This window comes from Candoia aspera, chromosome 3, assembly GCF_035149785.1.
Source record: "Candoia aspera isolate rCanAsp1 chromosome 3, rCanAsp1.hap2, whole genome shotgun sequence".
NCBI classification, from domain to species: domain Eukaryota; kingdom Metazoa; phylum Chordata; class Lepidosauria; order Squamata; family Boidae; genus Candoia; species Candoia aspera.
The window spans coordinates 101,275,550-101,300,762 of NC_086155.1; the positions used below are offsets into that span (position 1 = coordinate 101,275,550).

The following is a 25,213-nucleotide window of genomic DNA, read 5'->3' on the forward strand; positions in this document are numbered from 1 at the left end:
GCTGTAAGACCTTCCCGTAGATTGTAAGCTGCATAGCAAGTGAGCAAACATCTTCCCCATTCAGCAGGAAAAACACACACACACACACACACACCCTCAGATTTACCTGATGAGCTCCACAAATATTCCAGTTCAAACTCTGTGTACTATTTTAATGCTGTTGTAAATATGTGGTCAACGTATGAGTTGTAGTGGAAATTTACTATGAGGTTTTTAATGATTTTTTAATCTTTTGGATTTGTTTGGGGAAAGAGTAATACAGTACTACTGCAGAGCTATGGGAACATAATAGGCAAGGTGATTAGGTAAACATAGGAACAGAGGATTGATTGAGAGACGCAGTGTACAAAAACTCCAGACTTCTGAAAGCTATTTGAAAGTTGTACTTGATTATGTTTAGTGCGTATATATATACATACACAGCCTTTGCATTGTTGATTTGAATTTGAATTGTTTATTTTAGAGAAACATATTTCAATTCAGAGGACCCTTGCTGATTTAAAAAAACTGGCTCATCTGCAGAAAGATTGCCTAATTTCCTCCGATTCCAAGAATGAAGGCCAACAACGTGCAGGTATTTAAAAAATCTCCAGAAGTAAACAACTAACGATTGAAACGTAATGCTTGTGGCATTCGGTTCTTGGACAGGTACTTAGCTTGGTATACCGCTACAGAGAACTGAGAAAGTCTGAGAAAACTATGTTATTGACCATAAAATGGGAGCCAGATAAACAGCCATGCATCAGTGATGGTTATGAGTCTAGGCAATATGTGTAAAGAATTACAACAAATTGTTTAAGTGGTAGCAAATAAAAGATTTTAAGAAAAAAAAAAGCATCATTTTGCTTACATCACTGTAGGGCTATACCTGCAGTTGTGTCCTTGTTGTCAGGTCCAAGTGAGAAGATGCAGTTCATTTCACAGAAGAAGATGGGAGCAAAGTTATCTGTAGTAATGCTTACAGCATGGAAAGGAACAAAGAAAAGTGTGTCTGTGAGTAGGCACAATGATGATATGTTAGTTATCTCTATAGTAACCTTAGATTATCTTAATCTTGTGAAGGAAAGATTGAAGATTTCTACTTCAGTCTTGGATCTCAGATACTTCAACACTAGTTGAACACTAAACCATAAATCATGGCTTTTAAAGCAAGTAAGGTTCTAACACATTTCAGCTACTAATGATTTGATTGCAAGTTGTTGAGTTGAGATGGAATTACTACTTCTGTACATTGCCAAAGAAACTTCAAACAATTGTTTTCATTATTTCAAAACTGAAAGATTGGGTTATTGCATTTCCCCCCTTTTATTTTGGTCTAATTTAAATTACAGATAACAAGAAGTCCTGCCCATTATGTCCTGAAGAGAGGTTCAAAGCTTGTAAATTTCACAAGCTCCAGCGCCACCTTCAGAATCTTCATTGGAAAGTGTCTGTTGAATTTGAAGGTAAACATAGCTAAAACGTCATTATTAATGCTGATGCAATTAGATGACAATTGTTAGCTTTTCTCTGTAATTCATGTTCTAAGTCAAACATAATGATCACAGGGGCATTCTTTAATTTTTAATGGTCAGAGTTCAAGAGAAGAGAAGAGCTGGCTTTAACCACAGCCATTGGGACAGTAAGGTTGAAGCCCAGAAGACTGTATAGATGAATGGGTATAGTTGCTGGATTTAGATAGTAGTTTTTTTAATTATTTTTTTTATTGCTTTTTAAAATAACAGAAAAACATTTTAAACAAGAAAAGAACATGTAACAAAAAGGAACAAAGATGGCAGAGATAACAAAACCCAGATGGGAATGAAGAAAAAGGGGATTCAATCCCACTCACTAAAGGCCTGGATGAAGAGTCAGGCTTCAGGGTTGAAATACCTATAGGGTGGGGGCTGTTTGCGGGAAACCTCATTCCTGAGGGAAAGCATTGCTACAGAGAAGGCACACTTCTGGGATCCCAATAAATGACACTGTTTGATTGAAGGAACTTGGAGTGCACCAACCCTGCCAGATCAGATTGGCCAGACAGATGCTATACAAGACATGCAGCCCCTCAAGTAACCTGGTCCTATGCCATATAGGGCTTTATAGGTAGCAACTAGCACCCTGAATTACACCCAGAAGCAAACTGACAGCCAGTCCAGCTCGCTCAGCAGAGGTGTTACATGGGTACCGAGGCAGTTGAAGCTTCCAGGTGGTCTTCATGGCAGCCCCATGTAGAGCACATTGCAGTAGTCAACCTGTGAGGTGACCAGGGCACGAGTGACCGTCTGGAGGGCCCCCCAATCTAGGAAAGGGTACAACTAGTATACTACATGAAGCTGTGCAGAGGCGTTCCTGGCCACAGCTGCCACCTGTTCATCAAGGAGGAGCTGTAAGTCCAGGAAGACTGCCCAGGGTCCCCCGTGTGGGGGAGATGGGCGGTGATAAAAATCTGATAAATAAATACCACCCTTGAATGGGGAAGTGCCACCCTATCCAATATCAAAGATGGAATTTCCCCAGATCTGGGCAGTCCAAACACCTACAGCCACTCAGTCTTGGTAAGTCAAAGTGAGAATCCCCATCTAAACCCACACAGCTTCCAGGCACTGCGACAGAACCTCAACAGCCTCACTTAGCCAGCCTGGAGTTCAAAGATATAATTGGGTATTATCAACATACTAATGATACAGAATCTGAAATCACTGGATAACCTCACCTAGCAGTTTCAGGTAGATGTTAAAAAGAAGGAGAGAGAAAATAAAACCCTGTCACACCCCACACAGGAGGTGCCTAGGGAATGATCTCTCCCCCCCAATCAACATGAACTGGAACCAGCCCTGGAGGAAGGAAGAGAACCACTGTAAAACGGTGCCCCCAGTCCCAAACCCAGGGAGGTGGCTCCCTGGGATACCTTGGTGAGAACTGTTGAAAGCCACCGAGAGATCAAGGAGTGTCCAAGAACAAGAAGCCAAGATAAGACGGGTAGGGGATGCTATGATGGGAGCCGGAGGGCAGGCCGTCTTCAGGGAAGATGCCCCCAGTGTTTGTTACCGGTGGCATGTTCCAGCCCTCTGCGCTCAGACCCAGGCCCTGGTCAGCAGATTCCTAGGAGCCCTGTTCTCCAACTGCTGCTACTCAACGCCAGGTCAGTTAATAGCAAAGCCCCCTTTATATGTGATCTGATTACTGAGGAGGGGGCAGACCTGGCGTGTATTACCAAGACCTGGCTGGGCCCTGAAGTTGGGGTGCCCCTTTCAGAAATGTGTCCGGCCAGGTTTACAGTATGGCACCAGCCGAGACCCCAGGGCAGGGGGGAAGGGGTGGCTGATGTCATCCGAGAGTCTCTAGAGGCCTTCGGGGCGCTGCTCCACAAATGGCCAGCTGTGAGACCCTGTTTTTCAAGTTGGGCTCCTGAGAACAGTTGGGAGTGTTGCTACTGTACCAGCCTCCCTGCTGCATAGCAACATCCCTGCCTGAGCTCCTGGAGGCCGCATCAGTGTTGGCGGTAGAGTTCCCCAGACTTAAGGTTTTGGGGGACTTCAACCTGCCGTCCCTGGGGCATGCCTTGGAGGCGGTTCGGGAGTTCATGGCAGCCATGGGCCTACCCAGATTATTCAAGACCCAATTCAAGATAGTGGCCTCACCCTGGACTTGGTTTTCTTGTCAGAGCAGTGGCAATGTGATCTGAGGGATGAGTTACAGCTGCCGCATTGTCATCATCAGATCACGCCCTGGTGGCCCTGAGATTCTCTTATGCCACCCCCCTCTGCAGGGAGGCAGGACCCATTCGATTGGTCCGCCCCCGGCGACTGATGGACCCGAAGCAGGTTCAGAAGGAGCTGGAGGTTATACCCAAGGATTTGCTGCATGGTCCAGCGGCGGCCCTGGCTGCTGCCTGGAATAGAGAGGTGGCTGGAGCCTTGGACAGGATTGTACCTGTGTGAGCTCTCTTGCCCCATTGAACCTGACACTCCCCATGATCTATGGAGGAGTTGAGGATTCTGAAGAGGGTTAAGAGATGTCTAGAGCGCTGCTGGAGGAAGACGAGGACCGAATCCGACCAAACACAGAGCTGCCGTTAAGACCTATCTTGTGGCAATAAAAGTGGCGAAGCGTCAATACTTCTCCACTCTTATCACGTCCACAGAATACCGCCCGATGGCCCTGTTTAAAATTACTCAATCTCTTTTGGGGAAGGTGGGCTCAGTGACCCACCTGCAGGGCTGTGCAGAGGAGTTTGCTGAGCATCTGCAGGATAAAATCGCTCCAATCTGCTCCAAGTTGGACTCTAAGCATGAGGCATGGTCTGGAGAGATACCAGGGGAACATACTTACCCAGTTATCTGGGAACAGTTTGATCCTGTTGGACCTGAGGAAGTGGACAGGATCCTATGGACAGTAAATGCCACCACTTGCCATCTAGATCCATGCCCCTCCTGGCTGGTAAAAGCAGCTCAAGAGGTGACATGTTGTTGGGTCCAGGCGATGGTTAATACATCCTTGAGAGAGGGGGTGTTTCCGGCTGCCTTTAAGGAGGCATTGGTGCACCCCATCCTCAAGATACCATCGCTGGACCGTACTGTTCTGGACAACTTTCGTCCAGTCTCCCACCTCCCCTTTTTGGGGAAAGTGGTTGAGAAAGTGGTGGCATTACAGGTTCAGAGGGTTCTGGATGGAACGGATTATCTAGACCCCTTTCAGTCAGGTTTCAGGCCTGGATATGGGACAGAAACAGCATTGGTCGCACTTATGGATGACCTCTGGCAGGAGCGGGATGGAGGCAGTGCATCCATCCTTGCTCTTCTTGACCTCTCAGCGGCTTTCAATACCATCAACAATGGTATCCTTTTGGGGCGGTTCAGGGAGTTGGGAGTGGGTGGCATGGTCTTGTGCTGGTTCACCTCCTTCCTTCAGGGCTGGTCCCAATTGGTGGTGATACGGAGAGAGAGGTCTGACCCTCGTCTGCTCCTTTGTGGGGTGCCGCAGGGTTTGGTTCTCTCTCCACTCCTTTTTAATATCTACATGAAACCGCTGGGTGAGATCATCTGTCACCATGGGATGAGGTATCATCAATATGCTGATGATACTCAATTGTATATCTCCATCCCGAGTGAAGTAAGTGATGCCGTGACCACCCTTTCCGAGTGTCTGGGGGCTCTGGGGGTCTGGATGGGGAACAACAGGCTTCAGCTGAACCCTGGTAAGATGGAGTGGCTGTGGGTTAATGGCTCTTCCATATCCGGGATTTTGTCATCTTTAGTTCTGGATGGGGTTGCACTGCCCCAGACAGACCCAGGTGTGTAATCTGGGGGTCCTCCTGGACTCACAGCTCCTGCTCAAAGAGCAGGTGGCAGCCATGGCCAGGAGGGTCTTTGTGCAGCTTCATGTTGTGTGCCAGTTACACCCTTTCGTGGACCGGGAAGCCCTTCAAACAGTCACTCATGCCCTTGTTATCTCCCACATAGACTACTGCAATGTGCTCTACGTGGGGCTACCCTTGGAGAGTATCCAGAAGCTATAGCTGGTCCAGAACACAGCCGCATGGGTTATTTTTGGTGCCCCTAGATTGGCACACATAACACCTCTACTACGTGAGCTGCACTGGGTACCAGTTTGCTTCCGGGTCCAATTCAAGGTGTTGGTTATCACCTTTAAAGCCCTACATGGCATGGGGCCAGGTTACCTGAGGGACCGCCTCTTCCCCATTACATCAACCCATCCCACCCAATCATGCAGAGAGGGCATGTTGCAGATCCCGTCTGTAAGAGGATTTCATCTGGTGGGGTCCAGGAAGTAGGACTTCTCTGCAGTGGTCCCCGCCCTGTGGAACACACTGCCTCCAGAGGTGAGGTTAGCCCCATTGCTCCTGGCCTTCCAGAGGAACCTGAAGACTTGGCTCTGCTGTCTTGCTTGGGGCGGAGAAGGGAGTAGCTTCGCATGGGGATGGATGACACCTTACAGTGCTCCTCTCACACATGGATTGAATTAAATCTTGCCACTTAGATTTTACTCTTATTCTTATTTTTATATCTATTTATTAATGGTATTTATATTTTTATATATTGTATTTGTATTCTATATTTACTGTTTTAATCGGCTACCTTTGTTGTAAACTGCCCAGAGTCCCTCTGATGGGAGGAGATGGGCGGTGACAAATTTGATAGATGGAGGGAGGGAGGGTCGATGGACTTTTATCACAAACATGTATTATAACAAAGGGTTCAAGCCAAAGTTGCCCCTTCTCCCTTATTTCTGCTGACATTCGATCTATTGGCAAATAAGATACAACAAAAAAATAGGAAATAAGCTTAAAAATCAAGAACATAAACTAAAATTATATGCAGATGATGTTGTATTGCACTTACCCACCCAAGGGATTCTCTAGAATTGATAATGGAATATATACAGCAGAATGGCTTGGTATCAGAATACCGGATTAATAAGAACAAGACTCTGATGATTACATGGTATTTACTTGAAGAAAATCAACATCTGCAGCAAATAACAGGGATTAATACTACTGTTAGTTCGAAAACATACAAATGTGAGTAGATTAATAGGTACCGCTTCGGCGGGCAGGTAACAGTGTTCCATTTAATCATGCCGGCCACATGACCACGGAAGTGTCTACGGACAAACGCCGGCTCTTCGGCTTTGAAACGGAGATGAGCACCGCCCCCTAGAGTCGGACACGACTGGACTTAATGTCAAGGGAAACCTTTACCTTTACCTAAAAAGATTAGGTACTGGGGATTTAATTACAAAAAACCCAAACAAGATTTAGTTAAGAATAATCATTCATAGATCTGGAAAAATTTTATGATAGACATTTTAAGACAAAGCTAAAACTGTCCTGGCTAGGAAGAATAACAGCAGTAAAAATGAATATTTTACTAAGGCTTAACTTCATATTTCAAATGATTTCAATACAAATTGAAGATAAGATATTAAACAAATGGCAGAGACAAATAACTAACTTTATATGGTCAGATAAATGCAGCACATTGAAGTATGTGATGAGCAAAGAAAAGGAATTAGTCCAGACTTCACACCCCTTGCTTCAGTATTAAATATTTATTTTCAGGAAGGTGAATGTATTTTAAAAATGGACTAGTGAAGAGATGTTAATTCGTATAGACAGCAAGACCTAATTATCAACAAAACAAAGATTTCATCTTTTGAGATTCTTTCTTCAGAATGGTCAGAATCACCTTACTGGTTTCAGTATCTCCAAATAAGCAGTGTAGTTCGAAAGGAATGACAAAAACAAGGGGGAATACTTAAAGACTTGATCAAATTTGAAAAAATTGTAACACCGAACCTTATATTCCCACAAGGTATACTGAGTTAGCTTTATATATGATAACAACTTTTGTTATATATTGTTTATACATGATAACAACTTTTATACATGATAACTTTTTATTGGAAATCACATCTAATTCTTTCCATAGGAGAGTGGCAAACTAAACTCTGGGAGTATGCATCAATGTCACATTAGATTCAAATTATATTGGCTACTAATAATTAGCTATCAACTTGACTTCAATAATGTACTGAAGTCTTAAAATGATACAAGATACTGTGGTAATTTTATTGAATATTGTAAATCAAATCCTAATCCCAATCAGATTTATAGTTAGTTTGTCCCTACACATAAACAGCTTTAATGTTTTGACTTTTTGACCAAAACTTTGGCTTCAATTACAAATCAAGTTTTCTGAATTTGTCTCACTAGAGCGAGATTGGAAGAAAGCCCTACTTGAGCTTTCTCCTCCTTTTTCTGCTACCCCATCAACTATAATTTCTTTCCTCAAAAGGGGCAGTGAGCTCTTCCTTACATTATAAAGGGACATTCCATCATTTCCAACCACCTACAGTTTATTCTGCAAGTTTTCTTTAGTTTTCTTCTTTAGAGCACTTCCTGATTGACTCAAAGGGATTTTATGGATTGGTTAATTCTTTAATTGCCATACATTGATGTTGTATATGAGAAAAACTGTACTTGTGTTAAAATAGGCCTTCTCCCACTTATCAGCTTTACATTATTAGGCACTTGTTTTAAAAATGTGGATGCACAGTCCTTGGAGACGATTTGAAGCAACAACCTCCTCTCCCCACATCTCAGATTAGGAAATTTGCATCACTAATCGTGATTACACTTAATTTCTCGTGTATAACATTTCAAGAAGTTAAAATTAAACTGTTTGGTTTGACAAGATAGAACTTTCAGAATATGTATGATGCAGTGTTGAAAACTGAGTAATCATTTATTGGTGTCTAATGTTTTTTTTTTAAATTTCAGGCTACAGAATGTGCATTTGTGACTTGCCATGCCGTCCTGTGAAACCAAATGTTGCAGGAGACCAGGTAACAGCGATTCAGCTCTATGAATTGTTGTTATGAATAATTCCATTGTAGTTATGTGTTAACATTCATCTCTCTTAATTTTAAACTTGAATTCCCTAGTTAACAGGGGCAAAAATCTTTCCTTTCAGACATTATCTTTCTTACCTATATATCTATATTTCATCTATTCTTCCCTATAAACAATGTGCAACTTACAACATAAAATTAATACCTTGGTTTTGTATCCCTTTTTGCCTGGTAAGTGACAGAATGCTTGCTTGTTATTAGGTATTTTGAATATATTTTATATTTATATTTAAGAGGTACTGTTTTTATTGTATTTTAATCTGCATTTAGTTTTAATTTTATTGTAAACTGCCCAGAGTCCCTTTTTTGAGGGAGATTGGCGGTGACAAAATTTGAAATATAAATAAATAAATAAAATATAAGGGAAATGCATGCTACCTATAAGTTTATAGCTACTTTCCCTAGCATTTTTGGATTTCGCTTCGTCTAGGATGATCAGTTTCCCAGTTCAAACTATGGTTGAGTCTGTCCATGTGTTGTGGGATTAAGGAGTTTTCATTGTGTCTTCTGACCGTTAGTTGGTGTTTGTGGATGAGCTCTGCTAGTCTTCTGCCTCTCTGTCCTACATGGTGGCTCTTACTGTCCTTACACTGTGTGTTGTAGATAACTCCTGTTTTTTCTTCTTGGGCTGCTGGGTCTTTTAGTTTGCTTAAGATGCTTTGGAGGGCTTTAGTTGGTTTGTGCTACAGTGATGTCGTGTGGTTGTAATAGTCTGATGGTTGTTTCTGAGATGTTTTTGATGTATGTCAGTGTTATCCTTTTCATAGCTTGTGTTGGTTGTGCTGTAGTGGGTAGGGTGGTCAGGCACTTTTTGATAAAGTTGTGTGGGTACTTGATCTAATCAAGAAACTAACAAGGAAAAAACCCCACCCCCACCAACACTGGCTGGGCAAGCTACTGTACATTAACAGAGAGAAAACCCCAGACTCTCTCGCACTGATGATGCTACATAGTCGGGTATTGAAATGTCTGCAAGCAAACAACCAAGCTCAGAGAGCACCATGGACTCCACAGTATAACCCTGAGCTCTTCTATTAAAATGATTCCTTTTAGCGTGATATGAATAGTAACTTGAGAAAAGTGGAAAATAAGTTTACAGCAGACTATCTAGAAGCCTGTAGCAGTAAAAGGTATAGGACTTGTTTTTATCTAGTAGAGTTATGATGTAAGTGAGGATGGTAGGCAGACAATAAAAGTACCCAGTAATTTTATCTCATTCTAATATAGTTGGGTCAGAAACTATAGAAGCACAAAGAAGAAGTCTGGATTATAGGGTTTGTGAGAGAAATATCCGAGTATGGAATGTGTGTGTGTATGAATGAGCCAGTCTGGCGTAGTGGTTCAGTCATCAGGCTACAAACGGGGAGACTGTGAGTTTTAGTCCTGCCTTGGGCACAAAGCCAGCGGGGTGACCTTGGGCCAGTCACTCTCTCTAGCCCTAGGAAGGAAGCAATGGCAAAGCACTTCTGAAAAAAATTGCCAAGAAAACTGCAGAGACTCATCCAGGCAGCCTCTGAGAATCAGACACAATTGAAAGGATATAGAGAGAGAGAGACAGACAGACAGACAGAGAATGATGTTTCAGTTTATAATCAAAGACAGTGATAACTCTCTCTTCCCTTAATCACCAGAAGAACGGATGGATATATTTGTCTTAAAAGTCACACTAATGTGAAGGGAATAATATAATGAAAGTAGCAATACTGATACTGATTTTCATCTTATCCCTCTCAGGCTTTCAGATAAACAAGGGAATTGAAGTAATATATAAGCCAAGGATGTAAGTCGGTGATCTCAGAGCATAGGGAGAATCATGTAAGAAAAAAGGAAGCGCACAATCATGTTTCTCACACCATTTTGGTCTTTAAGTCATATAGCAAATAATTAGATTGCACCCAGAAACAAATTGAGAACCAATGCAGTTCTTTCCACAGATGATAAAGTATTCTTGCTTTACTCACTAATAATTCATTGGATACTGGAATTTCCATTCTAAACTACTTTAAAAGGCATATTTTATGTAGAATGCATTGCAGTATTCCAGCAGTGTCACCTTTAAAAAAGACGACTGGTCTAAACTTTAGTATATCTTTTGAGTGCAACAAATTAATACAATTTTCAAAAGGTATCTTAATTTTAATTAAACTTTCTTGTTGAATTAAAGATTAAAATATAACACTCTTAGGGCAATTTATCTAGGGCTCCTATTTTTTTTTTAATAATAACACACAGACACAGTATAACTTTAATAAAAGCATGTATTGAACTTTAAATTTGTAGGCATTATGTGTTACAGATATCCATAAAAATGGGATCCCATTATCACTGTATTATCTGTTCAGCAACGATTAGCCGAAGAAGCGATATGATAGGACATATTAAACGACATGTACATAAAGGGGAAACTGAATCAAGGTTTACTTCAAGTAAGTAGTTAACATATCCCTGTTTTTCCTTCATAAAGATCTCATTATTTTGATTGTTCAGTATCATAGATTGAATATATGATAAAATTAGAATACAAGTAGTCCTCGCTTAATGAGCATTCATTCAGCAACCGTTCAAAATTACGACGGTGGTGAAAAAATGGATTTACGACCCATGCCCGAAATTACGATCATTGCAGCACCCCTGCAGTCATGTGCTCAGAATTCAGGAGCTTGGCAGCCCACCCACACTTACAACCACAAAGGGCGTTGCAGCTCCCCCCACCCACCTGTCTCCCCCCGATTTATGTCATTTTGTCCACCATGTACAGTGGCACTCAGCAGCAGCAGCACTGGGTCTGGGGCTGAAATAGAGGTCTGGGGCTTTCAGCAGTCTCAGCCAGCTGCCATCACTCCTAGGCCTTGACTTTGGACCCAGTGCCACCGCTGCCACTGAGAAATGCAGCCTCAAGCCCCACACTGCAGCCAGCCATACCAGCACAATTGCACAAAATCCCATTTGCCCCCACGACCCTGTGCTTCACAGGCTCTGCTGCACCCAGCTGACCTTTGCCATTTTACTCCTGCTGCTAACGAGGCATGCACAGCCATAAGCGAGGCAGCTGCTGGCCGCACCAGGCCGCCTTACGCCGTTCTTCAAGCCATGCACGCCATTCCATTACCCTAACCCTTTGCGCCACACTGTAGCACCCCCCCAACTCGCACGCAGCCTACGCCAGGCCTCCCAGGGCCTCCCCCACCCCTTGAGGCACCCTTACACTCCTTTCCTGGGACGGCAGCCGGGATTGCAGTCACTAAGCTTAGCGGCCACATGACATCTTGCTTAATGACTGCTTTGCTTAGCAACCGAGATTCTGGTCCCAATTGTGCTCATTAAGCAAGGACTACTTGTAGTGAAACTTAAAATTTAAGTTTTCATATTTTATATTTCTGTCTAGGAACTCAGAACATCTTACAGGGACAAGGTTTCTGTAATGTCTAGGTACCATTTTTATGTATCTTTATTTGACCTTACTTGTTTAAAGAGAATAAACTGAGTTGTTAACAATGTTATATAGTGAAATATTATTTTACTGTATCTTTGGATTTAGTTGTCAGGGGACAATAAATGTCACTCAAGGATATTTTGTAGTTGTTTCCTTCCTGTAGAAAAGCATATGTCCTTAAGTAGTCATTGGGGTTGTTTTTCCTACAACTTTAAAATGTTCATTATGAAACACATCTAAGACAGAAGTAGTGAACTTGTGGCTACCCAGAAGTTTCTGAACTACAGTTTCTGAACTACAACGCCACCATTGCTGAAGCTGCTGAGAATTGATGTTGGGAAACAAACAAAATAGCGATATATGATCTGGCAGCTTTCCTATGTTCTTAACTGCAGCTTCTATCAGTTCTAGCTGACATAGTCAGTGTAAAACTATTGTAGGAGATGGTGTTAAAAATAGTTCCTGACCAAAAGGGTTCCCCACTCCTGCTCTAGGATTTCTATAAAAACTGTCATATATTTTACCATATGATTAAATCTTCTTTTTCTCTCATAAAGATCTCTTTTAAGGATTGTGACTGAATCCAAATACAGCTTAAAATCTCTTTACAGTAATATTATGGCATAGTGACAGCATCTCACCCTAAAATAGTTTTAAGTATTCTCAGAATTCCTGTTTACTTCCTAGAATGTCTCTTTTTAATGCCCCATATATTCTAATTTGAATCTCACAATCACGGTAGTTTCAAACTTTGTACAACAGGCAGGTATCAGTAGGCTCTTTCATTCACTCAGGCCTTTGTTAACAAGGTTAAAGGAGTCAGGAACAATCATCTTGGCCAAACAGTTCTTCCTAGTGCCTCCATTCATGTGCCATTTTGGAACTCATTGTCCAGCTTTTATTCAGCCAAATTTCTCCATTGGGTCCCAATCTGGGAACTTTGGTTAATATCATTTAGCAAGTCAGGAGAATAGAATAGGTTCTGATCTGTGGTTTGTGAAACTTTGAATGATCATCTGAAATGGGCTCTAATGCTCTTTCATCTGAAAATAATTCTTAGCCCTTGCTCCTAAGTATGAAGTCCTGAAAGAAGCAGACACAGATGTACAAGTCCTTCCTAACTATTCAACACCTCAGAAAACAGATTCCTATTTTAATCCAAAAATGAAACTTAACAGGTAAGAAATGATAAAATTGTTTGGGGAAGAATTAAACATAAATATTGTGGATTTTCATATTAGCGGAAGCCAGTAATGGTATACATTATAAAGTTATAAAGGATTAGAGAGAAGATACAAGAGATGGAAAGTTGAATATTTTTTTAAACATGGAGAATTCAGAAGCAACCAGATATCACAGAAATTGTGAAGAATTGAGAAAATAGCTGTAAAGAAACATATTCAAAAGAATTCATATCTTTAAGGAACCAGATTAAAAAGCAGGAAAGATAAAATCATTACAACAAAAAGGCCTGAGAGCAAGGACAAATAAGTAATTTAAATGAGAAAAGCACTTTTCCTGTAAAGGGATACCAAAAATGCACCACACACACACACACACAAAATGTTTTGGGGAAAATAAGAATGACCTCCATCTTCATCTCAGAAAATGTGTGAAATAAAAAAGACAAAAAGAATGTTTTTTGGGGGAAATAAGAATAAGCTTCATTTCCATCTTAGAAAATGTATGAACTAAAATTTCCCGTGTCTCCATTTTGGAAGAATGGAACAATTTAAAACTGCAGGGGCAATCCAATCCAAATATTTCAAGCAGCAGATTCCCGATCATTTCTGTCTCAAACACGAACGGAAAGATCTTTTCTGACCAGTCATTTATTATCGCATCATGATTTTTACCCCAATTAGAACTAATTACGGAACTGAAACCTTTGTGATTACACGCTCTCCTCTAAATCAGAGGATAAATCTGTCTAAGATAAATCTGCTCTAAATTCCCTTGTCGGAAATCAAGAAGCATGCAAAAAGTGGCCTGATTAATCATCAAAAACCTGTCTCCCAGTTTTTCAATATTTTAAAATACTGAGTATTTAAAAAAAGGAATAAAATGAAATCAGTGTTACAAATGTAGGCTTAGTCCTAGTTCGCGTAAGTACAGCATTTCAAATATACACTGTATCTTAAAGACAACGCGCCCTCTGTTTTCCATCAGGAGAAGGATGTTGTGGCAGAGAATTAAATTTCAACATAGTTGTGTGTGCATAACAACAAAGAACTAGAACTTAAATATGTCTTGGCCTAAAACAATTCAAGATCTTTTTTGTTGTTGTTGTTTCTTCTGCTTCATGTCACAAATTATGCTAATCCAGGAGTTTTTAACTATGTGTGATTCAAGTCAATTTTTATTATGGCCTTTAGCCAGCAAATAACAATAATTAATTGAATAAGCCATATTGGTCTGACTTGCACACAATGCTAAGCCATAACAAGTTGGTTTATCCATTTCTCTAAGGCAAAAACAAATTAACTGCACTGTCTCTTTGCATTGCATATGAAGTGGACTATTCTGTGCCTAGTACAACTGAAGCCCTACCAAAAACCTCAGTGCTCTAGATTGGCCAAAATAACAACAATTGCAACTGCATTGCATTATATCTTGTTCTATAGTTTATTTTCTCAGATGTTGTCCTTAAATGAGATACAGTAAGAATAATAAATGCATAGTTTAGATGTATTTTCAATACACTTTTTTCTTTTTTTTTTTTGTTAGACAACTTGTCGTCTGTGCTTTGACTGTTCTATCTGAGGAACGGAAACCTTTGGAATGTCTGGATGCGTTTGGAGCCACTGGTAGTCTGCTGTTATGTTCTTTGATTTGTAATTTGTAAAGAGAATTTGTATATCTAGGCTGCAATCTGAGGGAGTAAGTCTTATTAACGGAATTTATTTCTGAGGAAAGATGCTTAGGAATGCACTATTCTTTTAGCTGCCCTGCCATCGTGAATTTTATGAGTGCATGTATGTATGTATGTATGTATGTATGTAACAGAATTGGGAAAAAGTCCTGTTGATTTCATGGCTTCTATGAAATCAAGTACAGGCCATCCTCATTTAGCAACTACCTCATACAGCAACTGCTTGCAGTTACAACAGTGATGAAAAAGTAACTTTGCTATCAATCCTTGCATTTACGACCTTCGCAGGTCTGTAAAGCAAAGGAAGACAAAGTAAGAGCTTCAGCACAGTCGCAGCTTCGCTTAGCGGCCACTTTGCTTAACGAACGAGTTGCTGGTCCCAATTGTGGTCACTAAATGAGGACTACCTGCATATCTGTGTCTCCCAAATAATTCGAACCTAATCATTTGTATTCTGCCTGGTTAGGTCACAAGTCTGTTTCTGTAGGCATGCCCTTTGCTGAATTCATCATCTTGTATGTATCATCTACCTTTCAGGTGTAATGGGATTACAGTGGGCAAAGCATCTTGGAAATTCAGTAAAAGTCACAATTAATGACTATAATGAAAATTCAGTGACCATGATACGGGAAAACTGTCGTTTAAATAAGATGAAAGTTGTAATGAATTTTGAGGAAGATGGCTGTGTTGAAGCAATGGAAGAAGGGGGAGAAAACCTGCCTGCCATTGAGGTGACAAAAATGGATGCCAATGTCATCATGCACTTGAGGGCATTTGATTTCATGTAAGTGTCCTGTCTCCCTTCAACCAGCACTTTCCCTACATGTGCTTCCCAATATCTAGGTGGAGAATAATATACATGTAGAACATAGAAAGGGGACTGATCTGCAAGTTCAGGGTTTGCCTCTTACGGTTTAGTATTGTATGAACTAGGCCACAGAATTTTTCCCTTCATAACGATTGGCAACCAGTTATAAGAGGAAGGATGTATCCATACTGGGCTGTTACTTGCTGAAGGAATTTTAATTCTGTTCTGGAATCTCTAAGTTAGGCATTGTCTAAAAGGAAGGAAAAAGAGAGAGAAAAAATACAGGTAGTCCTCGCTTACAACCATTTGTTTAATGACGGTTCAGACTTACAACGGTGCTGAAAAAAAAAGATTTATGACCGGTCCCCATGCTTATGACCGTTGCAGTGTCCCCATGATCACGTGATCACGATTTGGGTACTGGGTAACCAGTTCACATTTATTACCGTCACAGCATCTTGTGCTCACCTGATTGCCATTTCGACCTTCCAGGCCGGCTTCTGGCAAGCAAAATCAATGGGGAACCGTGTGATTTGGTCAATGACCACATGGTTCGCTTAACAACCATCGCAAATTAAGGTTGTAAAATCGAGTCATATTTGCTTAATGACAGCTTCACTTAGCAGCTAAAATTCTGGTCCCAATTGTGGTCATTAAGATTCTACTTGTATCTCCAGTAATCCTTACAGTTGCACTTTGGTTTCTTGCCCCTTTTTTCTGCCTGAGATATCTGCCAAATCCCAAGGTTTAGAAAACTCTGCATCCTTCTTCCATACTTTCCCATCTATGTACATAGCTCTGACAAACGACCTATGCTGTAAAACATCTTGGAATGATGAACATAAAGTATCAATATATTCAACATTTTGTTTCACTTCAGATATGAATATGGACTAGATTTTTTTAAAAAAAACGCATAACTGTTACAAATAGAACAGATAAAATTACAACCCTAAGTCTATGTTTTTCAAAGCAATACCTGTTGAACTGTGTGACATTTTAGGAAGCAAGATAAAGGCTAGGCATGCATCGTTTTCTTCCCTGGGTAATTTTTAGTGTGCTGTGTTCTGTCTCCTACACGGTCATACAGACACCTGGACCCATTTGGATCTTCAGTAAACTACCTAGATGCAGCTTTCAGAAATGTAAGAAATCTTGGAATTGTTTCAGTGACATCAACAGATATAAGTTCTCTCTACTCCAAGGCTCAGCATGTGGCCCAGCGCCACTATGGTTGCAACATTATCAGGACAGAGTACTATAAGGAGCTGGCCGCTAGGATGGTAGTTGCTGCTGTGGCAAGGTACAGTTGCACCTCCTGAACAATTGTTTCAAGCGTTCCAATATGAGGCGGTTGTGGTTTTTACCCTGCTCGTTACCATACCTTATACGAGGGGCTAAGCAAAATTGATTTTCTGCATCCTGTTTCCCAGGAACCTTCAGAAGATAGATCAAGAATTGTGAATGGTGTAAACACAACAGTTCTTCAGAGCCTGTGTACAAAATGTTTGATCCACTGAGCTGAATGTTGTAACCTTCAATCTCTAATCCTTTTTGCTGTCTCTCAGTGGGAGCAAAAAGAAGTGGAAAGTGAATTTCTGGTGATTATTATGTAGGGCTGGTGGTTTGCAGGCCTAGGGAGCAACTGTGCAAAAGTTTGGGAAACTTGCTTGTTTAAGCCTTGCTGAAATAGCAACGGCATCTCCCTAGAGATTTGCGCTGCCTCAACCCTGCTGTCCTTGAAGACCTGTCTCTTTTCCCAGGCTTTGAGTTGTTTTAGGATACCCTTTTCTTTTCAGGCCTGTTTCCTTTTTGGGTTTTGTTTTTCTTGTCTGGTCTTGCTGTCTTACTGAGAGGGTTGTACAGGTTGTTTTTATGGTAACAGCCAAAAGTTGGTTGAATGGGGCAGCTCTGCAAATTTGATTAAACGTATAAATCCTCCAGGTTTTTTGCATCCTGCCCCCCTAGCCCAAGCAGAAGACTAAGGGGAGGAGAGAAAGGGAAGATTTCCTTATGTGGGTAGAAGTCAGTTGCACAATGTGAATAGACCCCCCATTTTTAAACACCAACTGGAGCTACACTTTTATTTTGGGTTCACATTTATTAAGGCTCAATACACGGAAGAAATAATTTGATGGAATTAGAATTACGAATTTAAAGAAAGAAAGTTAGACAGCTATGATGAGGTTCCTCTCGCAATTTGAACGGCCCCCACCATGCTGGTGTTTCAAAGGGCCCTGGAGACCTGGCTCTTTGCCCAGGCCTTTGGCAAGTGTGATTGAAGCCCCCTTTCCTTCTTTTTCTTCGTTCCCATCTGGGTTAGGTATGTTTGCCCTTTTTTGGTTTATGTTGTTTTAATTTTTTATTTGTTTTAACATTTTGCAACCCCCAACCCGCCCAGAGATGCTGGGCGTCGGGAGGCATATAAATTTAATTAATAAATAAGTTACTAATGGAATCAATATGTTGGATTTGCTATATTTATCTTAGAAAAACTCTCCATTGGAGACAAATTTCTACATGACGCAGGAGTAGGACATTTGGGGAGAGTTAGTCTCGGCTGGATTCTGTTCTTAATAGTTTGTCTTTCTACAGAGCTGCTGCTCGATGCAACAAAGGCGTTGACGTTTTGCTTGCTGTGGCTCTGGAGCATTTTGTGCTAGTACAAGTGAGAGTGTTGAGAGGTCCCTCTTGTGCAGATAACACTGTCAAGAAAATTCGGTACCTAATTCACTGCCAGTGGTGTGAAGAGAGGATATTCAAAAGAGAGGGCAACATGATAGAAGGTAATCCTATACTGTAATTTCAGGTAGTTCTCAGGATGGCTCAGTTAATGAAAACAAAATCACCACAGCTCCTGTGTTTTGTGTCATTTGTTTGTTCAAAAAGTAATCTATTCTCACACTAACTTCTGTGTAGCAGAATGTTTTGGCACAGTGCTGATTTAAAATCTAGATGATAGTCCAGCATAAATTGTTTTTGTTTGCACCCAATCAAGAGCTTCATGAGAACCACTTATTGTACAGGAAAGCTGTAATCACATACATCGTTACTGGGGCTTAACTTCAGTTGGTATTTGTAAAACTTACTAAGTGGACGAGTACTCTGAGTAGTCTGTAGGTGCGCATGCACACAGAGCATGGCCAAGGTCAAGGAAAACAACATTCTCAATGCTGCAGTTGCAGGCAAAGACGGGAAGGCACAGCTAATTCAAAACCTGAATGCAGCTGGAAAAAAAAGCTCTACTCATTCCAAACAGATACAGATTCTCTATTTTAATACTAGTCAACTTCATGATTTTATTTCTTCTTATATGATCAGAGATCCTGAAAAACCACCCCCGCCAGAGATGCTGGGCGTCGGGCAGCATATAAATTTAATTAATAAATAAGTTACTAATGGAATCAATATGTTGGATTTGCTATATTTATCTTAGAAAAACTCTCCACCGGAGACAAACTTCTACATGATCAGAGACCCTGAAAAACCAAACTATGCTCCTTTTTCAACAGAGCAAATTACAGCAAATAAAAGTCAAGCAATTGATACAAACGATAAGACTGAATATGGAACATACGGGGGAAAAAACCAGGACATGTTAACCCTGGGAAATCCTTTTATATATCTGTATAACTGAGCAAAGAAAATTGCAACAGTAAGAGACATACTTCCGTTGACATTGGCTAATAGGAAAATTAGATACCAATCTGGAGACCTTCCACCAGATGGATGAAAAATCGGAGTCATCAACCTTAAGTATTCTGCACGATATAACTATAGAAGCACGCTGTTCTACAGCTTCCACTCCGTGGGGGCAGAAGTGACCCTCATATGGCTGATTAGTAAAACAGAGGGGAAGGAACTGATCTGGCTTTTGAAACAATAGCAAAGTTTGGATATAGTTAAGCTGTTCAGACAGCTGGCACATTCTTTGTTTGTTGTTTGTGTTCCTCAAGACCAAAATGGAAACAGAAGAGGAGCTCTTACGTGTCTCTGAAGAATACTGGAAATCAGAATTTCTGAGGTGGCGCTCAAGGATGATCCCTGCTTGGCCATGTTTTTTAGAGAAAAACAGTCAACTGAAAGAAACAGAATATGGCAGTTTTGAAGTGAAAGTAGTAGCCCAAGCACTAATGTAGTTGTCTTCTCTACGATAGCAGACTAGAGGAATAGAGGAATTGGCATAATCAACCTTGAACCAACATATAAAGACTAGAGATGAAGCCCTACTCAGTGGAGAGAAAACCCATCTCTGAGTGGAGGGCAGCAGAAACTGCAGATTGAGACATGTCAAGAATACAATGAAAAAGTCTAGAGAGAACTTGTTCATCACTCAGGAACCATAATAGATGCCATATAACAACTGTGGCAGCCCTTTGGCTTTATACATCTGTTGGGTAGCTAGAACGAACTGTGCACCCTTAGAAAAAAAGGAGAAGGAGAATGGCCTTGGCACTTTAGCGGAGGAAAGCATTTGCCTTGGATTTACTGAAATTAACTTGTTTCTCTTTAGATCACATACATTTCATTTCTGACAAGGCCACGAGGCAGACTAAGTCAAGGTACAGTCATTGGATCAAAATCAAACCCCAAGCTTTTTGACTCAAACTTAGATCTCATTATTCAAGTGTTAACACTATTATTTCAGTGGAACTTCAGCTCCCTGCCAAACTTAGGAGGTATAATCAGAGGAAGTCAGGCCTTTGGTTTTTTAACATAAGCTCATATTTCATGCATGCCTACCTGAACCAATTCACGCATTTGTGAAATAGTAGTGTTTAGTAACAGCCAGAACAAGTTACTTTGTAATTATAATAAGATTTTAATTTACTATATTAACATTCAAATTTCCATAATGTTCGTGAATTATAGAGGTATATCGCTCAGATGTCTGTCCAGAAATTAAATGTTTGTACTGTTTCTCACAGACAATCCTTACTGGCAGCTTCCGTGTGACTGCCATAACCAGATGACTGGGAAGACAGCAGTTGAACTTGGTCCTTTGTGGTAGGTATTCTTTTTGAGTCTCTCCTCTCTTCAGGAGAAGAGTGAATATTAGATTGAGAAGGATGTATATTGCATTAACAAAACACTCTTGCCCATACCTAGCATCTAAGGTGCAATCTCCTTTCTCCTTACTTGGAAGTAAATGTGATTAATGTCACATCTCATTAGATGGATGTAAAGTCTTTTAACCAAGTCTGTACAAACATAACTGACATAATCTCACATTTACATTCTCTTTGTTGGATATCATATTGTATGTTTCATTCCGCAATCAGATATTTACACTGTCCAGTTGTAAAGACAGCCCTTTAGGGGAGCTTTTATCACTGCTTTATCCTACCACTGCAGTACACTCTAGATATATGTAGTGTACACATGTTCAGTTCATCTGGATGTTCTTGGTTTCTCTTTTGTTAATCCTGATTTCCACCTATGTACCTCTTTGTTTCTCCTCCAGGGCTTCCTGATAGCCCAATAGGGTGTTAACACTGTGAGATTTAATGAATCTTCCATTCATTTAATGAATCTTCCACTGTTAACACTGTGAGATTTAATGAATCTCAAGGAACGTTTCTGCTAAGTTAATATTTGGCTTTATGTTACTCTTACATTCTAATTTACTGCTATATCGGAGTCATTCTGAAATCAGGCAGTACTTTTATTTTTGCCTAAAATATTACCCATTGCACCCCAGAAGAGATTTGTGCTATCTAAAAAAGTTGTGTGCAGTTATTAGAAACAGAACGGCAAATATAGAAATATATTTGCATGATCATCGTAAGTTAAGTTTCTGGTTACACAATCTGGGTTTTTGTAAAAAACAAGTGCAGATATGACTTACATAATACTGAATATACGTAACTATAAAGTAGCTCTCCTAATTAGTAGGTAGCATCCTTTTTATTTCCAAAATAATTACCCTCGTTTTAAAATAAATTTCTCCATTACCTTCTATAGTTTTGTTGTCTTCTAGGTCAGGATCCCTCTTCAATGCAGGATTTCTCAGTAGAATGTTTGAAGCAGTTCAGTATGGCTTAGAAGACATCCAGGCCCTTCTAAAAACACTGATCTGTGAGGCAGAGTGCCCAATTCTCAATCCGTTTTCAATTCATGCTCCTAGTGGTCAGAGTAATAAACAAGGTGAGAAGGCATGGTGATGTTAAATAAATGTTTAGTAGTTAAAAAAAAAAGAATTCCAAGGTACCTAGTGTAGAATTTATCACATAAACCCAATAAGGGGCTGTAAATCAAACTTTCTGTTCTGCCTGCTGCTTGACTTCTTCTATGAGGAAGAAAAGTAAATTTGTCTGTTATGATAATCTTTGCAAAAAGATAAAATGGCCATGAAGTGGTAATTATTTAGTACAACTGTTTGATCCCATAAAGGTGCTTTAAACTGCATGGGGATGCAAACATAGCACCTCTATGCAACTCTTTAAAGCAGCAATGACTTTAACTGGGATCACATGGCTACTCTGTGGAGTTGCCACGTGGAGCTGTTTTAAGGAGTTATAGGAAGGTGCTTCATTCATGCTCCAAATCACCACACAGCCCTACTGAATAGTACAGCAAATCTTCAATTTTTTTCATTACACTATTACTGTATCCTATACTGTATGTTTCCCTGATTATTTAAAAGGAGGAAGTTGGGTGTCTTCCATGATTTAGAGGGCAACTAACGACCATAATCATAGTAGTACTGGTTTTGATTTAGGCTGAAGGTTGCAGCACCTATTACAATTGCTATGTATAGTAGAGAATATCTGTAGCTCAGGGTTGAACTGTGGAGTCCTTGGTCCTCTCTGAGCTTGGTTTAACAATTTCACTTACAAAGAGCAATTCTCAATAGCTATGGTGGCCTCATCAAAACAATGACATTAACAAAATGTCAAACAATGCATTAGCAAAATCTAGTTTACTGCATAGTGTGTCCAAATGAAAATGCAATGAAATGTGTGAAAATACATTTCAACATTTTAGCCCACAAATATTCAGTATGAGCTACTCAAATTAGTCCATGCTGTTCTAAGCAACATCCTTTGTCCTTTTACTATAAAGGACTTTATAGTTTTATAGACTTTATAAAGGACATTTATTAATTTGTTCAAATTTTGCTACCGCCCATCTCCCCCAAAATGGGGACTCTGGGTGGTTTGCAATAAAATCAAGACTATAATAATAACAAGACTATAACAACAACTTTTACTGTGCCAGTGCAATTACATAGAATATTTCACTAACAGAGCCATTTTATCAAATATATACTTGTTCCCTATAATGACCAAAGTATGATTATGACCTCCTTGCATTTTAGAAGACTGTGGTGTATTTATTAAGCCGTCAGATGCTGCAGCTGATGACTACATTGTGCACGGTAGGTAGCTGTCAATCTGTAATAGTACCAGAAACAGCAACAGTTAACGAGCATATATTAGTCTAGAAGGTCAATTAATTTGTGAAATGAGAAGAACTTTCACTGAACAGTAAAACTAAACACACTGTCTAGATCATCTGAATCACTGGAATAGCATCCTCAGTTTTGGTTTGCACAAGGTATGCATGGAATGGAAAAGGAACAGTAGTACAGTAGTTTCTTCTTCTTTTTCTGTGCATGAAACAAACGCCTTGCAGCTCTTCGGTTCAGCTGGATCAATCCAGGCAGATCATGGAATGCTGCTACACCCCTCTCCAGCCCACCCACCCCTCTCCCCATTTTCCCAGTGCTTTGTCTTTTCTGGGCTGCTCCCACCCAGACAATTCTGCCGGAAGGTCCATGCCTTGGACCAACACGTGCTTCAGCCTGGACATGGACCATCTAATTACTGGCCGAACCATGCACTTAATGCTGTATTCACCATTTCCCTTGATAAGCAAATATCTGTCAAGATATAAAAAAAGTTCTGATCCTTGAACTCTGTTCCAGAGAAAAGGAAAAGTGCCGAAAGTAGCCAAAACGGAGCAAAGCGCCAGAAGTTAGAAAGTGACGTTGAGCATCCTGCCTTTTATTATAATGTCCACAGGCACAGCATTAAAGGAATGAACATGCCAAAGTAAGTGCAATTTTAAAATATATCAATGGTGGAGTGGCTAAGGAATGGGGAGACTCACCCTCACTGGGTGTCTTGGAGCCAGTCATATCCTCAGCTACCCCACAGGGTTGGAATTGCGGGAAAAATAGGAAGGGTGTGCACTAAAGGCACTTACTTTATGCCAGTGCTTTTTCTTCCCAGGTTAAGTAAGTTCTTGCATTCTCTGACTCGAGCCGGCTATCGTGTAAGCCGAACTCATTTTGACCCTATGGGTGTCCGTACCAACGCCCCCTTGATGCAGTTTAAATCTATCCTTGTAAAGCACAGCCTTCCTACGCATACAGGAGAACAAGCAGATGGCTCTTTGCAGGCTACCAAGGATGCCCAAGCAGAAACTGAAGGTGACTTTGCAGAAGAAAGCATTTGAAATGGTCCTTCTGGTACACGCTTTTGTTGAAGATTTATGTTGAGACCATAAACTGAGCCCTGTATCTCAACATGTGACTGTTCAACTATTTTAACATTTCAGATTTTTCAGGAAAAAAAAGTGATGAGAAATCACATATATATGTACAGTTAACTTCCCAGCTCAGCAGGAAACTTTTTCATGTAATGCTTGCATTTAATTTGGTGACTATGCGGTTTTCCCTCCCTTGTAATTCTTTGTTCAGGTGTATATTTTTAAGATGATAGTGTGGAATTGAGAAGTATTAGGCATGTGTGTAAGCACAGCTAGCACCTACCAATAAAGCATTTTCATTTGTTTTGAGTCTCAAGTCATGTGTGTTAAGAACTCAAATACTTGTCTTTCAAAGAAGAAACCTGTATCCTGTCATCAAAGCAGTTTCTCACATTCTTTCAGTGTAAGGGGGAGGAGGCTGGCCAGCCTGTACCTGGAGATTGTTATTTAAGAATCTAGGCCCTGCCACCAATTGCTTTCTGTAGTTAAAAGTATCAGATGTCAGAAATTTACTGTTTTTTAGCTTGTAAAATATCCATCACTCACATAGTTTCTGAACAACTTGGAAGGTGTTCCTGGCAGATGCTGTGCCTCCAGTGAAATGGATCCTTAATTCCTCCCCCTCCCCAACATACACCCAGATTTGCTTCTGAAGCTTGTATTCCATAAGTGAAATATGGCCCTTGATGTTAGATGTGATTCAAGGTTATATTCTTTTGTGAGGTCAGCACTTACCTTTTGATAGTCATTTCAAGTAGAACAAGATTAAGATTATTGGTTGTTCTTATCAAATAGACTTTTAACAAAGAACAGTCATAACTTGAGGATCACTAATACAATAGCAAAAGAAAAGTTATTCATAGAGCTTACTGTGCAGTTCGTTACTTCTTTCAAGTGTGAACACATAGCATCTGTTTCACCTTCTGAAATACGATTTTATTTCGAAAGAGGTATGACGTTGTCAAATATTCTATAGTCTTTATCAGGTGTTTTGAATTTAAAGCTGTACCCTTCAAGCCCTGCACATCTTCTTAGAATTCAGTTACCTTCCTCAGATGATAGACGATAGATAGATAGATAGATAGATACTTGTTGTGCGATGGAAGGGGGAAAAAATCAGAAGGAACCAGAGTTCCTTTTTTCCAGTGTTCACAATGAATTGAGTAGCTAGGGGGTCAGAAGATGAAGC

General features: G+C 40.4%; 1 protein-coding gene across 1 annotated transcript in view; it reads left to right on the forward strand.

The window, feature by feature from the left end:
* Positions 1-24,268, forward strand: part of TRMT1L (tRNA methyltransferase 1 like) — a 29,054-nt gene extending 4,786 nt beyond the window's left edge. Inside the window, exons 3-16 of the mRNA XM_063298425.1 lie at positions 464-574; positions 1,332-1,445; positions 8,285-8,349; positions 10,712-10,841; positions 12,909-13,026; positions 14,576-14,655; positions 15,258-15,504; positions 16,619-16,831; positions 18,124-18,314; positions 20,457-20,535; positions 21,509-21,675; positions 22,853-22,909; positions 23,459-23,585; positions 23,766-24,268. Of these exons, the coding sequence (XP_063154495.1) occupies positions 464-574; positions 1,332-1,445; positions 8,285-8,349; positions 10,712-10,841; positions 12,909-13,026; positions 14,576-14,655; positions 15,258-15,504; positions 16,619-16,831; positions 18,124-18,314; positions 20,457-20,535; positions 21,509-21,675; positions 22,853-22,909; positions 23,459-23,585; positions 23,766-23,991 (1,925 nt within the window). The 3' untranslated portion in view covers positions 23,992-24,268. The remainder of the gene's footprint in view (positions 1-463; positions 575-1,331; positions 1,446-8,284; positions 8,350-10,711; positions 10,842-12,908; positions 13,027-14,575; positions 14,656-15,257; positions 15,505-16,618; positions 16,832-18,123; positions 18,315-20,456; positions 20,536-21,508; positions 21,676-22,852; positions 22,910-23,458; positions 23,586-23,765) is intronic.
* The last annotated feature ends 945 nt before the right edge of the window (positions 24,269-25,213 follow it).